The following is a 17,112-nucleotide window of genomic DNA, read 5'->3' as shown; positions in this document are numbered from 1 at the left end:
TACACAGAGAGACATTAGTGGTGCACATGCTAGAAGGAAAGACCATGTGAGACACAGGGAGAAGGAGGCCTCAGAAGAAACCAACCCTGCTGACATCTTGATCTTGGACATCCATCCAGCCTCTGGAATGATGAGAAAGTGAATTTCTGCTGTTGAAGAATTTTGTTATAGCAAACTAACACACTGAGACCTATGAGACTTCTATCCACCTCACCAGCCTCAAGTCTCCCCATGGCCCCTCTTCTGTCATCTATAGCCTGGGGAAATTCTACTCCATTGCTCAGGCTCACCTTCCTCTCAACTTTGCACTGCCTGAGTTAAAATCCTAGCTTTGCCACCTACTAGCTATGTGTTCTTGGCCAAATTACTTAACTTCCCAGAGCCTCACTTTCCTCATCTATAAAATGGCAGGAATTGTTAGTGAGGGTGACAAGAGGTGGTTGGGACTGTTCTCTGCTCTAATATGTATTCCTCTTCCTCCTCCTTCTCTGCCTCCCAGCTCAGATGTCAGCTCCACCAGGAAGCCTTCCTTGATTTCTCCAGGTCTGGGTTAGGCTCTCTTCAAGCATTCTAAAGCATCCCATCTTTATAGCATATCTCTTTGCCCCTACATTCCCAGTTCTCACTCTATTGTAGCTACCTGCTTACTTGTCTCTAGTCCAGGAGCCTACAAGCTTCAGAATCTTGTCCACTGCAGGTTACTGTTGGGCACAGAGTAGGCTCAGTATATTACTAGCTTCTGAATCGAAGGTGGTGGTAGGGAACTGGATCAAATCTGACATTTTCTGGAGATGATAACTTGGGCAAAATTCTCATTTGCAGAACCACTGAGATAATGAAGAGTAGTGATAACAGCAAAATAGTAAAATTTTCCCACAGAGCATTTACACTGTGACAGCAGACTCTGTGTTAAGTGTTCTACATGCTGACTAAGGTCATCCCTGTGAGGAAAGTACTACTGGTTTTCCCACTTTGTAGATAAGAAAACTGAGGCCCTGTAACTTGTCCAAAATCTTAAAAAGCCAGCAAATAGGCAGAGCTTGAATCTTAGCCCAGGCAGCCTGGTTTCTGAATCTGTGCTTTATCTCTGGTATTAGTGTTGTTTCTTATTACCAGGGAGAGCCCTCCTTTTCACTAGAATAGAGTTTCATCCAATGGGTCTGGGCTTTATTCTCTATTTATAAAAAGTGCCTCACAAACACCTGTACAAGATATTTATAGATAGCAGCTTTATTCATAATTGCCAAAATGTGGAAATAACCAAGATATCCTTTAGTAGGTAGAGGGATAAATAATCTGTGGTACATACACCTAGAACAATAGAATATTCAGTGCTAAAAAGAAATGAGCTATGAGGCCATGAAAAGACATGGAGGAACTTTAAATGCACATCGCTAAGTGAAAGAAGCCAATCTAGAAAGGCTACATAGTTTGTGATTCCAACTGTACGCATTCTTGAAAAGACAAAACTATAGAGATGGTAAAAATGTCAGTGGTTGCTAAGGGTCATGTGGGGAGGGAGGGATGAACAGGTGGAGCACAGAGGGCTTTAGGGCAGTGAGAATATTCTGGATGCACTACGATGGTGAATATATGTCATTATACATCTGTCCAAAGAGAACACACAACTCCAAGTGAGGCCCTCATGTAAACTATGGACTTTAATGATGTTGTCAACATAGGTTTATTGGTCGTAACAACCGCACCGTTTGGTGGGGGTTGCTGAATCATGAGGGAGACTGAGCACAGATGGGGCAGGGAATCTCTGTATCTTCTACACACTTTTGCTCTGAGCTGAAGAATGCTCTAAAAAAATAATAGTCTTAATGAAAAAAAAGTGCCTCGAACCTGTTCATCTAATGTATGGTAAAATAAACCAGGGCCGGGGGGAAGAAAGAAAAAAAGCATCCAGAAACATGCTCAGTAGAAATCAGTACTTTCTCATAATGATTGTATGTCAGATCATAGCACAGTATTTTGGATTTTACTGAATTAAAAAAGTGGACGTTTATTTTCTTAAGGATGTGGCATGATAGATGAAAACACTGAACAGGGATGAGTGTGCAAACCCTGCTTCTAAAATCCTCACGTTTGGAACTTGAGGTGAGCACACCTGAGTAGCTCACTCTATTGAAACTGCCATACCAGCCCGCATAATAGTGGGCGAAAACATACCGGAGAAGAAAACGTTTCGTGCTTTTACTAAAAGAGAAATCAGAAAATGCCTACAAAGCCATTTCAGGCACACCATGCCTACTGCTAAGAACAGCCTTGGACAGGTTGCAGGCACTGCTCCTGTTGCTTATGGAGGGCTGTGAGGGCAGGCCATCATCTCAGAGAGGGGAGGAGGAGCTGTTTCTCATTTCTAGAGACCATCCCCCTCACCTTTTTGCAGATAAAGATGAAATCTCCCTTGACATGACTGAATTGATCTCCATATGGTCAATTCAGAATATTCAGCCAGTTTGGGGATCAGTTACCTTGGATAAAAGGGATTGACCAGGCTCTGATCTATATTGGCTAATGTGACAACTCAGGATTTGAGAACTGATCGGGCATGCTCTGCCCTGATGCCTTTGGGTATACTAATTACGAAAATGTCCTTCCCTGCATCCACCCACTTTGCAATGTGACTTTTCATTTTCCCCATCAAGAGGTAGAATCTTTTCTCCATTCCTTATATCTGGGATGGCTTGATGCCTGGGCCAATAGAATGTGGTGGAAGTGTCTTTGCGTCCATTCTGAGCCTACGCCTCAAGAGACTTTGGTGCTCAGGCTCCTGTTCTTGGACCCCTTCCCAACTGCCCTGGTTAGCCTGTTGCATGATGAGAAACATGTGGCCCAGTTACTCTTGTCACCCGAGCAACCAGCCAACCAACAGACCTGTGAGTGAGGCCATCATAGATGGCCAGCCTTGCACTCACCCATCATCTGGGCACACCCACATGCACAAACCCAGCCCGGATTAGCCAAGCCAATCCAGACCAGCACAACCACCCAGCTGACCTGTAGACTTGTGAGCAACAAAAAAAATGGTTATTGTTTGAAGCAACTCCATTGTGAGGTATTCAGTAATACAGCAATAAATTACTGATACAGTAGTCACCAAATGCAGCAAGAGCCTTTTAACAGCCAAGAAGAAAGGGCAGCATTAGCAAACTATAGTCAGTGGGAGCTACCATCTATTTGCAAATAAAACTTTATTGGAACACTGCCATATCCATTTGTTGCAGCTTTTATGCTGCAATGGCAAAGTTAAGTTTGTTGGAAGACAGACCATCTGGCCTGCAAAGTCAAAATATTTGCTGGCTGTCCCTTTAGGAAAAAGTTTTTTGACCCTTGGTCTAGGGTATAATAGACACCAACAATAATCACTGTGATCATCATCATCATCATCAACATCATCGTCATCATCATCCTGGCCTACCTAACAAACCTGTGTAAAGATCTGATTTAGGAGTGAGGATTCAGAATTCCTGTTGTAAGAATTTTGGCAGGTTCTGCCCCTCTCTGGGCTTCAGTTTCCTTATCTGGCATTGAAGGAAGATAAGAAAAATCTCCAATTACTTCCAAGGCTGATTTAAACCTCAATTTGTTCAGACCAAATGAATTGAGGGGTGGGGCCCAGGAATACACATTTTCCAGGCATCATCCCCACCTCCATCCCTGGAGGATTCATATACAAGTGAAAGCTTAAGAACCACTGATCTACACAGTTTGGTTTCAAAAGGTTTGTCCACGGAGAGACAGACAGAAGTGCAAGTGTTTCCAAGGGACATGTTGAGAAATTGCAAAGCCTATTTTTGCAAGGAGATGTTTTAAGAACATCAAGTTTAAGTTGTCAGTCTGAATGCCCCTGAACAAATAAGTCTATCAAAAATCCAATCGTAATATCAATCAAAGGGGAGTAGGAGGAAAGTAGGCAGTGGGCTCATCAAAAACTGGCATATTAGGGAGGGATATTGACGAGGATGATGATTATGATGATGATGATGATGCATTGTTTTACTCTTCCAAGTACATGAGATGTGGCTCTTCAAATATATCATGAGCTCCTCAAAGGCAAGGCTTTGGGATATACTTTCTGTGTAGTGTGTGGGGATGAGCGTTTGGGCTGTGCAATCAGATAGACTTGGCTTAAAACCCTCAGCAACATGCAACATGCTGAGCTCTGTGACCTTGGGCGAGGGAGCACGCCTCTCTGATTGCTGCTTTCTCATCTGCAGAGAGGGGATAATATACCTATACAGTAGGGCTGCTGAGAGAACTGAATGAGATATGCCTATAGAGCAGTCAGTAATGCCATTATTACTCTGTACACCATAGGGACCTAATAAATATTTGACACTCATTAGGCAGACGGAGAAATCGACAATCCATTGCACCATTTTCATTGCCCTAAAGCAGTGAGTCTTAACATGGGAGGTGAAGAGGGTGGGCATGATTTTGCCCCCAGGGGCCATTTGTCAATGTCTGGAAACATTTTTGGTTGTCACAGCTAGGGATGGGGGTGCTACTGGCATCTAGGGTGGAGGGATGCTTCCAAATCCCTTAAAATACACAGGACAGTCCTTCACAACAAAAAACTATTCATCCCCAAATGTCAGTAATGTCAAGGTTGAGAAACCCTGCCCCAAAGTCAAAAGCCTCTATCTTCATGTCTGAAATCTTCCAGTTGAAAAGTGTGCTAACTAGCAAAAAAGAAAACACTGGGTTTGGAATTCTTTGGAAGAGACACAAGGGAAACAAGATGCCAAGGTTTGAGGAAACCAGAGTGTTCTTTGGAGAGTTGATTAGCCCCTATTACACCATGCAATGAGTTCATGCCTTGGGTCAGGAGACAACAGGTGCTTCTCTGGGAAATAGCTTGAGTTTTGGGGAAAAACATGTCCCTTGAGCCCAGGCTGAGACATTGTCGCACACGCTCCGCGAAGGCTGCAGACGGATTTTATCAGGCTTTGCAAACTATTTGACATTAGAGTGTCTGGCTTGGTAAGGAACAGAATGACTCAGTCCCAGCTGATTTGCCACTTAGCTCTAAAGCACCATGTCTGCTTTCTGTTATTTTTGCACGTCAAATAGCGCTGCCAGCTCTAGGCTCTGTGTCCCTTTCAGGAGGACAAAGGAGCAGCTCAACATTTCCCAATGCATTGTTAGCTCCTTGAGGCATTTCACCTTGGTTTCGATGGATAAGCTAGCAAGCAGACGAGCCAGAGGAGGGAGTACTTACACGCGAGCCTCAGGTAGCGAGGGTGAGAGGATGCAGCTGTGCACGGGGATGAATGGGCGGAGTACATTTCCAGCGCCCATCTTCTTTACCTTCTCATCATCGTATGTGCTGGAGAAGAAGCAGAAAGAGAGAAGCAGAGTGAGCAAGGAGCAGCAGTTTTAAACACCTCTTCTCTTGCCAGAGTTTATTTGGCAGATATGATTGGGCACCTACTATGTACCAGGCAATAATTCTGGCTCAAGAGATGAGGCTTCTAGATGCAGCCAGTGAACAGTTCATATAAAAACCCTTGCTCTCATGAACCTCATATTCTAGTGGAGGACAAAGAAAATCAACAAGATGAACAGGGAAGTGGCATGGTATGTTAATGTATATTAGGGGTGGGGTATGTTTTCTGAAAGGGCCAGGCAAATATTTATGCCATGCAGTCTGTGTCACCATTGACATATGAAAACAATACATAAATAGCAGTGTTTCAATAAAATTACTTGTAGGGGCACCTAGGTTGAGCAGCTGCCTTTAGCTCAGGTCGTGATCCCAGGGCCCTGGGATCAAGTCTCACATCAGGCTCCCTGCCTTCTCCCTCTGCCTATGTCTCTGCCTCTATCTGTGTCTCTCATGAAAAAAATGGATAAAATATTTTTTAAAACCCTCTTATTTATAAAACCAGCCTAGGGGCTGGATGTGGCCCCTGGGCTAGAGTGCTAACCTTCCCTTCCCTGCTATAGTAAGTAGTGAGACTTGCTCTGGTGAAGTAAAAAGCAGGGAGAGTGTGTGGAAGGGCTGGGAAGGCTGGGAGTTGCAATTTTAAATAGGGTGATGAGGGGAGGTGTCACTGAGAAGGTGACATTTGATAAAAAATCTGCAGTGCATAAGGAAGTGAGTCATTCAGATATCTTTGGGCAGCGCATTCTGGATAGAGGGAACAGCAGGTACAAATGTCCTGAGGTGGGCCTGTGTTTCAAAGATAGCAAGGTAGTGAGGGGGAGAGGGTAGAGAGAGAACAGGGGCCTTCCAGACCACTGTGGGGACTTGGGCCTTTTCTCTAAATGAGAGTAAAGGATTTTGAGCTGAGAGAAGATGTGTCTAACTTGTATTCAGAAAGGATCCTCTGGCTGCTGTTTTGAAAATGATCATGATGAGGGTGGAGGACAAGGACAGAGACAAGGAGACCAGTTAAGGGTATTGCAATAATTCTAGCTTGAGAGAGGAAGATGGCTCCAGCCTGTCCATGGGGTCCTGGCCATGGGACAATGAGAAGTGGAAATGAAGGCACGAGACACAGCCAAAGAACTGCCTGGAGTTTGTGGCTCCTATTTCTGGTCCTTTCCTTAAAGAGGTTTCATCCAATTCTACAGACTGCTGTCTAATTGGTTGGTCACATCAGCCATGAAATATGGGGATCTCAAACTTTAGTAGAAGCGGGCACAGGTGTGCCCCCAAAGATCAGCCAAAACTAGTCATAACCTCCATGGACACCAGGCAGGCTGCCATGGGAAACCAGAGCCCAGTGCTCTGCCCTGTAGAGACACCATCTGGGCAAGGGGAAGAGGAGGCTTGCTTAGAGAAGAGAGACATAACCCAGACAGGTACTTCATCCTTGAAACCACTGGATGTTTACCTAAATAAGACTGTTTCAAAATGAAACAGAACAAGTTACATTGAATACCATATTAATTTTTTTCTCCACCATCATGGAGTAAGTCATTTCAGTTATAGAAAATAGTATTTTTTTCTTTCTGGCATACCTGAGTCACAGGGTATATATTCTTTCATAACTGTATCTAGCCCATAGACACATTTTTTTAAAGATTTTATTTACTTATATATTTATATATATTTATAAATATATTTATTTATTACTCATGAGAGACAAAGAGAGAGAGGCAGAGACCTAGGCAGAGGGAGAAGTAGGTTCCCTGCTTCATTAGGGAGCCCAATGTGGGATCACGACCTGAGCCAAAGGCAGATGCTTAACCACTGAGCCACCATGGTGCCCCATGTAGACACATTTTAATAAGTCTACCATGTGTGTAATTGGATCAATTGTCTGTATTTTAAATTTGGGAGATTTAACATAAAAATGGAAAAGTTTTGGCTCTGCAAACTTGAAAGCTGTCTGGGCCCGTGTTCTGGCTACAAGAGCCAGGCGGGGACCAAGAGCAAGGTCACTGCCTGCTTTACATGTGGTGTGGGCTTCTCAGCGGGTTGCCCAAGACTCATGCACTCCTGGCTTCTCCCTCCTCATTAGCCTTATTACTTCATGCTTCATGTGCATTCCCTTAGGACATTTTTAGTTTCTGAGCCTCAGTCTAAGTACCTTCATTGATTGAATCATTGACGGGTTCCCTGGTTCATTCATGTCTACCTGGATTTATTGAACATCTCTGTGCTGGAGGCTGTGGACACAGCCATGAATGAGACAGACCCAGCCTTTCCCTTCTGATAGAGTCTAGGGGCAGAAATGGGTATAACCAAACACACAGTTGTGATAAGGCTGAGTGGAAGAGTGTAGGATTCTTTGAAAGCATAAAATAGGGAGTTTGGCAGAAAGGAAGCCAGAGAATACTTCTTGGAGGAAGTTGTGGCAATTCAGAACCACATGCCCCAAGTTCTTTGACTCTCTTCCCAGGGAGAGATGGCCAAATGTACCTTTCCCCTGGAATCTTGGTTTTGTGAGTGGCTGAGCTAATAGAACATGTCAAAAGAAATTGGTGTGATGCCCCTTTCTGGGCCCAGGCTCCAGAAACTGGCAGCTTTTTCTTCTCATGTCTTGGGATGCTCACTGTTAGCATCCAGCCATAGCTATGCTGTGATGAAGCTGGCAGCTTATGAAGAAGCTCATAGGGAGAAGAATCACAGCTGCTGAGACTCAGCTTTGGCTGACCTCACAAGCTGACAGCCAGCTTCAAGTTGCCACCCACGTGGATTCACCTTGTTGGAATGGACCCTTCGAGCTGCCCCAGTAGTAGTGCTAGAGACAGTCCTTCCCTACTTGCCTGGCTCAAGCTGCAGATTTGTTAGTGAAATAAATGTTTGTTGTCTTGAGTTCTTAAGTTTTGGAGTGGGGACGCCTGGGTGGCTCAGTGGTTGGACATCTGCCTTTGGCTCAGGGCATGATCCTGGAGTCCCAGGATCGAGTTCCACATTGGGCTTCCTATACGGAGCCTGCTTTTCCCTCCATCTATGTTTCTGCTTCTCTATCTCTATCTGTCTGTGTCTCTCATTAATAAATAAATAAAATCTTAAAAAAAAAAGTTTCGGAGTGATTGTTCACAGCAACAGTAACTGGAATAAACATTGAGCTAAAATCTGAAAATTGAACAGGAATTAAGTAGGTAAATGGGATGGGGGAAGAGCCTTCCAGTGGGGGTGCATATCATGAGTGCAAAAGTAGGGGAGGGTATGTGGCTGGGGCAGAGGGAAAAAGAGAGGACTAACCCATCCAGAGTCTTGTGACCCCTGCTCAGGCTTTGGTCTTTATCCTGTGTGGTGGAATGGCAGCCTAGGAGGGTTTTAAGCTGAAAGCAATTTATTTTTAAGATTTTATTTATTCATGAGAAACAGAGAGAGCCAGAGACATAGGCAGAGGGAGAAGCAGGCTCCTTGCAGGGAGCCCGATGCAGGACTCAATCTCAGGACCCCGTTATCACAACCCAAGTGAAGGCAGATGCTCAACCACTGAGCTACCCAGGCGCCCCAAGCTGAAAGCAGTTCTTATGTCTTGAAAAGATCACTCTGGTTTCATGTAGGGAATGAGGTGGAAGCAGGAAGAGGAGGTGGAGTGGGGATGCACATTAGGAATTTACCTTCCTCCTGAGAATTCAAGGACAATTCTGGGGTCACAGAGTTAACTAAAAAATAGGACCAGAATCTAGGTCCGCTGATTTCCATTTCCACGAGCTCTTTATTCAACCCCTAGAGCTGAAGAAGCCACAAGCAAATACATGGGCTTGCCCAGTTTTACTGGCCCAACCCTGTCCCCTGGAGGTTTAGATTACATAGACATTAACCCAACTGTTTCAGTCCTTAATGTCTAGTTTTCTGTCCTCTCTCAACCAGGATAACAAGACAAATTCTACCCCTTGTTTTTTTCACCTTTTCAGCTAAATCTGCAATGAAAAAACGAGGTCACTGGGCACAGTGGGAAAGACTGCTAGCACGCAGAAATCTTTCGGGACATGCTTGATTTTCTTTTTCCTTTGCCTACTTTGTCAGACTTAAAACTTTTGTCTGAATTTATTCTATGGCCTTGGATCCAGCAGGGGGTGGGGGCGGGAGGGTGGAATAATCCCTCTTGCTTTTATAATGCACAAGATCAAATACCTTGTTAAAAAAAAAGTATTTTAAATGAACACTTGTCTTTTTGATACTTCTATGATTGGAATTATATTTATAGCACACGGCTCTTAGATGAGAGATGCCTTCTAGCCTGCCTGGAAATGAAGATTTTTAGCCATAAATCTGAGGATTTTAGGTAATTGAGGCCTAGAGAGATCAAATTCACCTTATTGCATATAATAGCTAATAGTTACTGAGGGCTTCTGGTGTCTCCTATGCCAGGCTCTGCTCTAAGCATTGTTTCATTTGATCCTCATAACAAACCTGGGAGTTTGGTACCATTCATATGGGTGAAGGAGGCTCAAAGAGGTACAGTGATTTGCCCAAAGTTAAACAGTTATGTATGAGGGAAGTCAGGACATGAAAACCAAGTCCTGTGCTCTTAACCACTACTCTGTGCTGATATGGAGAATCTCCCATTGGTATTTTGTAACCCCTGCTTCCCCACTTGCATTTGGTGGCTACACAGCAGTAATGGCCTCCACTTTTATTTTAATAGCCAGACTTGTGCAGCTCATAGAATCCACCAGATAAGACACAAGGAGACCAATGTCTATGAGAAGAATAGTCTCATGTATATTTAAACTTATTAAATTTTACATAAACCATGTCTCACACACTGAAACATGGATGGGAGAAGAGAGACTTGTGTTCTATGACCATGGATTAAAACCATACCCAAACATGGGAGACGTGGCAACAGAACTATTTAAAAAGTTGCAGGAGAGTCTTTAACAGATGCCTCCGACCCTTCCCCAGCATCTGTTCATGCACCCATTAATCTGAGTGCAACCCCTGCAAAAAAGAGCCCTGAGTTCATTCCTTCTCTTTATGTCAGGGAAAGCCTACTGGCTGGCTGGTGTCACTAGGAGTACCAGGCTTTAAGTACCATCAGGCTCAGAGAAGGCAGATTTTGCACTAAGCTCTTGGACCACTCATGGAGAGGGTAAGAACTGCCTTACTCATTGAGTGGCCTTCTCTTGATCATGTGCCTCTATCCCATGAGCAGACTACATTGGTGGCACATTGAGTGGCTGGATGTAGGTGGCTCAGGTCATGACTTGCCAGCTTTCTTTTTACTCTGAAAATAATGATTCCAAAAGATGACACCATGAATGCCCTCCTCTTTCAACTCTGGCCTTCCTACCCAGAAATGCTGGCCATAGGAATTTCTGCTGGGCTGATACTGACGTGTCTAATCACATCTCTTTCTATTTGGCATTAAAGATCCCACTCAAAAGTCACACTTCTAGGGATTCTATGCAGACTCTCTTTCTGCCCCCTAACCTTGAGGGGATGGGCATTGGTAATGAGCATTTCTAATAACAGAAACAGTATCTACTGCCCCTTGCTTCTGGCATAGAGCTCCTGAAACCCTTGATATCTCCTAAGTGATAATAGCACTAGGAACATCTTTTGTTCTAATATTTGGTCTTAGACTCTGGTTCTTGACACAGAACTCCTAAATCCTTTGGAATTTCCTACATGGTAGAAATGTCTTTTGCTCTAAGGAGTAGCCCTTGGGTGGGCTCCTAGATAGCTTCATGATGGGTGCTGGTCACCAGAAAGACCACGGCATCTTCAGAAACCTGGAGCTTTTCAGCTCCACTCACCATCCTGCAGAAAAGGGGAGAGGAGCTGATGATTGAGTTAATCATAGATCATACCTATGTGGCAAAGCCACCATAAAAATCCCAAACGTATGGGATTCCAAGAGCTCCTGGCTTGGTGAATACATCAACGTAACAGGAAGGCGGCACTCCCCAGCTGCATGTGGACAGAATCTCTTGACCTCGCCCTCTTTAGCTCTTTATCTGGCCATTCATCTGTATCCTCTATTATATAATTAACTAGTAAATGTAAGTTAGTGTTTCTCTGGGTTCTGTGAACCACTCTAGAAAACGATTAAACCCAAGGAGTGGGGTGGGGAACCCTGATTCATAGCCAGTCAGTCAGAAGTACAGGTGACAACCTGGGGCTTGTGGTTGGCATCTGATGTGGGGGTAGTCTTCGGGACTGAGCCCTTAACCTGTGGGATCTGACGCTACCTCCAGGTAGATAGCATCAGAATTGAGCTGGATGATATGATGCCCCGCTGATATTGCAGAGAATTGCTTGGTGTGGGAGAAAATCTCACACATCTAGTGTCAGAAGTGTTGTGAGTATGGTCATGGCATCAGAGGAAATGAGAAACATATGGCAGGAGTGTTTTTCCTTTATGGGCACACTTGTGGGCCCTTCAGTGTGCATCCTTGGGTTGGTTTATTGTGCTCCTACTGGATGTGGTAGGGACTGTACCTTAATCCTTTTCATAGCTCAGTGGCCCCAGCAGGCTTGCACATAGTAGGTCTTCAACATATAATGGTTGATTGTGCAGTGAGAAGGAGCACACTATCAATATAGCTTTCTCACTCCCAAACTTACTTTGCAACTGGCTAAGATGAAGGTCCAAGACCATATTACACTATGGGACCATTGATACTTCACTGAAGATCTTGTGAAGAAACAGAGAAATGGATTTATGTCTTACACTATGAGGCAGAACCTCATAAAAATCCCCATTAGACATCTCTGTTCTCTGCCAGTGGTGGCTGCTTTTCTCTCTTCTTTTCTCCCCCGAAGGGTCCCTTCTGCTCATACTCTTGGCCAGTCTCCTCGATGTCTCCATTCTGCCTCTTAGGTGAAGCACTTCTGCTCTTTCTCTGTATCTACATATTTCCCTGAATGGCCCCTGCTCTCCAAAACTGGCTTCTCCTTGGGATGCCTGCTCCTTAAAAGGCATGGAGTGGGGTTGGTAAATCATAAATATTTTCTCCCATCTTAGAACAGATAAATGAATTAATAAATGGATGCACAGCCCAGCTTATTAGATCAACCCTTAGGGTAAAACTAATAAAAAAAACATTGAACAAAATAGAAAAAAATTAAAATAAAAAAAGCAAAGTGCTGACACAAAGTGGAAATCTCCAGACCAAAATGAAACCATATTTCTGAACCTCCAGACCACAGAGGTGAGCTAGCATGGTGCTGCCCTGGTCTTAAGGACATTTGCCAGTCTAGAAAAAGTTAACTTTCCTTCTAAATTAGCACACAGGGCAAGGGGGGCAGAAACTATAGCTCAGGGTTTGCACACATGAGGTTTCAAGGAAAGGCCCTTCTTACAATAAGTGGGGATTCCCAACGGCCACACTTTTGGGAAGGAGTAACTAGAAATGTATCAGCACCTCATGGTTCTTGCACTCGGGATTTGAATCTATCACCTGGAACCCTGAGCTTTAAGGAGATCCCTGACCATTAGTGTCCAGCCCCCTGACCCTCTGACCTCACAGACCAGAACACCCCAACTTTTTTCATGAAGGTGAAAGCCACATAACATAAAATCAACTGTTTTAAAGGATGCAATTCAATGACATTTGAGTGATGGTTGTGCAACCATCACCTCAGTGTGATTCTAAAATATTTTCATCATCCCTAAGGGAAGCCTCCCACCCTTTAAGCAATCACTCTCCACTCTCCTACTCCCTTGAACACTGGCAATCACCAATTTGCTTTCTATCTGGGATAAACCTCAAAAAATTCTGGTAAGTGAAAGAGGCCAGATGCAGAAAGGTCACACACTGTAGGATTTCACTGCTAGGACCTTTGTTTTTAAGAAGTCCATAATGAGGGGGTGCCTGATGGCACAGCTGGTTAAGTGTCTGACTCTTGGATGTCAGGATCCTGGGATCAAGCCCCATGTCAGGCTCTGTACTCAGCATGGAGTCTGCTTGAGATTCTCTCTCCGTAAAATAAATAAATAAATCTTTCTTTTAAAATCCCACATATTGATACTTCTCTAAATTAACACTGTGAAGAACAGAATTTAGGACATACCTGTGGAGGAAAGGCGGAATCTGCTGTGGGTTCCTTTCCTCTTTAGCTGACATCCTGGCAATTTGAGTCCTTGAAGCCCTAGCAGAATGGCTCTCAACCTTGGCTCCATATTGGAATCATCATGGGAACTTTAAAATGTACACCTTAAAATGTACTATGTCCAGGCAACACCCCCAGAGAGTCTCATGTAATTGGTCTGGGAAGCACCCTGGTATTTTGTGTTATCTAGTCATATCCATGGGACAAGGTGAGCTTTGGATCCTCCTATTCCACCATCTACCCCTGGGCATTTTCAAAACTTCCCGGGTGATTCTAATGTGTAGCCAGGATTGAGACCACCGCTCCAATAGGACAATGGTTACAAGGGCAGACCATTTCCACTGTTTCTTTCCTGTCCACCTGCCTCAGTACCTCCTTTCCATTCTGGATTTGTGCCTCATTCAAGTCTAAGTGTCCTAGGAATCTGTCCATGCAGAAAGGCACAGTTTAGGAATTTTGTGTCACTCAGATTGGGACTCAGGGATGATTTCTAACTTATGATCTTAGTCACAAAGGAATTATGTGAGCATTTCTAAACTTTATTCCTAATCTCTAAAAAGGGGGTGGGTAATAACACTACCTATCTAAGGAATGTTTTAAAATTTAGATGAAAAGATGTGCATAAAGCATATAGCAGACACTCATTATAATTACTGTGGTTGTTACCTATTGCTATGGTTATGTAAATGGACATTTCATAATGGACTGGTCTGTAGGTGGTGTTCACTCTGCAGGCCCTTCCACAGACTGTCAGGCATTGCATCTGCCCCATCTACTTACTTTAAAAGAAGTTCGCCATAATGGATTTCTGACATCCTTTTGGCTGGCTGGAATTTATGTCTTTCTTCCTCCTCGAGTTTCTGAAGTTGCTGTTGCTTCTTTTTCAAGGCACTCTCCTCTCGCAGCATGTCAAAGTATCCACGGCCTGCCTTCACTGACTGAATCAACATGCTGCAGGTAGGGGGTTGGGGGAGAGGGAGGGAGAGAACAACAAAGTTGAGCTGACCATTAGGACAGGACCATGCTATCCTGGGATTGATCATCTTTGAAGGGCATCCTCATACCCATGAACCTTCTTGCCTTTGGAACTCCAGAGTCAGATGGACCTGACCTTGATGGACTTGACCTCTCTAGTTTTAGTTCCTTCCTTGCTCTGTTATCCAACAAATATTTATTCAGCATCTACTATGTGCCAGGCTCTCTGTTAGGTGCTATGAAATGAACATAATAATCCACACCCCACAGGAGGAGACACTTTTATGCACAGAAAGGGGCTCATCCATGATAATCAGCAGCAGATCAGTACTGTATGGCCCAGTACCATATGGCTCCTGGCCAAGGCTGCTTTCTCTCAGATTTGCCTAAATGCTCATATTTGCTTCATATGCTTCACAATGGCTGCGGAAGTGGAGTCAATAAAGTGTATAGGTGCTTGCTGTGTCAAGTAACATAAGTTGAGACTTCGTGATTCTTTTCTTGCTGACTCAACCACTGTTTCCTAATCAGACATCTTGATATTGGCTTGATGCCAAGACATTCTGTGCCTGAGGGTCTACACACCTCCCCCACTTTGCCATCTGTCACCTCAGGATTGGAATTTGGCAGCACTCTGGTGGAGAAGGGGTAAACACATCTCTCTGTCTGTCCACCTGTCTGACTGTCTGAGAAGTTGTCAGGCGCCGTGTTGAACCACCACCACGTTTCCCCAGGCATGAATGTTGGTTCTGAGATCCACTTTCATTCCCAAAATTCCTCTTGAGCAACCAGTATGTTCTGGGGACTGTGCTGACACTTGGAGATACAGTGATGAACAGGATGCTGTTCTAAGAGTCAGTGATGATACAGAATGATGAGGGTGAGAAGGACTCTGAGCTTTGTAGGTGGAGGCACCTAATTCAGACTAGCGGGTGGATGGAGATATCTTCCTCGATGAAGTGAGACCTCTTCTTTTTTCTGAGTAGCTTCTTTCTGTCTCCTTCTCTTTCTCTTGTGCTTAGTTTTGGATGGGAATATTCTCAGCAAACTTTCATGCTTAGATTCTGATGTGATTAATTAATCCTTGTTCATTTTCTAGGAAGAATTAAGGTATTACTGAGGGCATTGTCATTTCAGCAGTGGATTCTTGTAATGTCTACTGGTAAAATGCTGGGAGGTAGGAAGTGGAGCTTTTCCAGGATTTTTCAAATTGCATTACACAATGATAACTTTTCATTCATTTATTTCTATAGCAGGCTTTGCCTGAGAACCTGCTAGTCCAGGTACTTATGAGGAGACCAAAGTTACACAAAGCAGTAAAACAACAAATCTGCCCCCAGAAAGTTAATAGTATCATAGAGGAAGCACACCCACAAACATACACTCTGAACACAATGTACAAAGAGCTACAGGGACCTAGAGAAGTCTAAGAAGGCTTGCTGGATGAGGTGACATTTGTGGGGGTAAGAAGGAATTTACCGGTAGGAAAACATGGGAAATTGGTGGAATAGCAGTTATAAATGCAGAGAGGTGTATTATGGACTAAATGTTTGTGACCCCTTAAAGTTTATGTGTTGAAACACTACCCCAAGGTGATGGTATCAGAAAGTAAGTTTTGGGGAAGGTAAGTAGGATTAGATTATAAGGTTATAGATTATTAGATATTAAGGTTAGAGTCCTCATGAATGGGATTAGTACCCTTGTAAGAGTCATGGGAAAGCTTCCTTCTCTCTGCTGCCCACCATGTGAGGATACAAGATGCCAGCAGTCTACAACCTGGGAGAGGGTTCTCATCAGAACCTGACCATGCTGGCACCTTCATCTAGACTTCCAGTCTCCAGAACTGTGGGAAATAAACTTCTATTGTTTGCAAGCCGCGTGGTCTACCGTACTTCATGATAGCAGTTGGAACTGACTAGGACAGGTGAGTCTGAAGATGGCCCATTTAAGAAACTACAAGTATCTTTAAAAAGCTGGAGCACAGAAGGAATGTAGGAGAATGGCCAGAGCTAAAGCTAGCAACACTAGCAGGGAACAGGTGGTACAGGGCTTTGGGGTCTGGATTGAAGCAAGCCATGATCTGGGAATTGCTAGAAATAGAACTTCTAGAAATGCTTCAGGAATCTAAAAAACATATGAGTTTTCATGAACAATATTTTTTAGCTAATAACAATACAAAACCACAAAACATCCTGTCATACACCAGATCAATTCATTTTGTACAAGCTTTTCTTGCCATTTATATGGCATTGACCAATTCTGTAATGCATGTTTTTTCACATTTTAACATGTTTGAGATGATGCCACCCAGATGGCAGTTGTTTTGTGTTTATTATCATCTACACACTCAAACTTGGTTGTAGTTCCAGACAGCCAGACCACACACAAAAGCCTCCCCTGATGTTTTAGATCACAAAACCAATGGATCATGATCTGGGGTCTGAAACACAGTTTTTTTTTTTTTTTTTTTTTTTGGACATATTCTTATAAAATCAAGACAGGGCCAGTATCAAAATTTGTAGACTGGGGGTCAGCAGCTAGGAAGAAAATCTTGGTGAAAATAGCAAAGCATCGTTTTAAGAAATCTTGCATCCAGCATTGTTGACTCTAATGGAAACGTGATTCAGAAGAGCTGGACATTAAGTATGAAGAAG

The 17,112-nt window shown here is 43.7% G+C and overlaps 1 protein-coding gene across 7 annotated transcripts in view; it reads right to left on the bottom strand.

Moving 5' to 3' along the window:
- The window catches only part of CCDC60 (coiled-coil domain containing 60), a 184,345-nt gene that overhangs the window by 69,449 nt on the left and 97,784 nt on the right, over positions 1–17,112 (bottom strand). For all 7 annotated transcript variants that reach the window (XR_013366622.1, XR_013366625.1, XR_013366624.1 and 4 more), the window contains 2 exons: positions 14,264–14,434; positions 5,231–5,338 (listed from right to left, as the gene is read on the bottom strand). Coding sequence is in view for 3 of the 7 variants with exons in the window: in XM_077875872.1 (XP_077731998.1) it covers positions 5,231–5,338; positions 14,264–14,434 (279 nt within the window). In the remaining 4 variants the exon portion in view is untranslated. The remainder of the gene's footprint in view (positions 1–5,230; positions 5,339–14,263; positions 14,435–17,112) is intronic.

This window comes from Canis aureus, chromosome 27 (assembly GCF_053574225.1).
Source record: "Canis aureus isolate CA01 chromosome 27, VMU_Caureus_v.1.0, whole genome shotgun sequence".
NCBI lineage: Eukaryota > Metazoa > Chordata > Mammalia > Carnivora > Canidae > Canis > Canis aureus.
The sequence above is the reverse complement of the archived record's forward strand: the minus strand, read 5'-3'. Positions and strand labels throughout refer to the sequence as shown.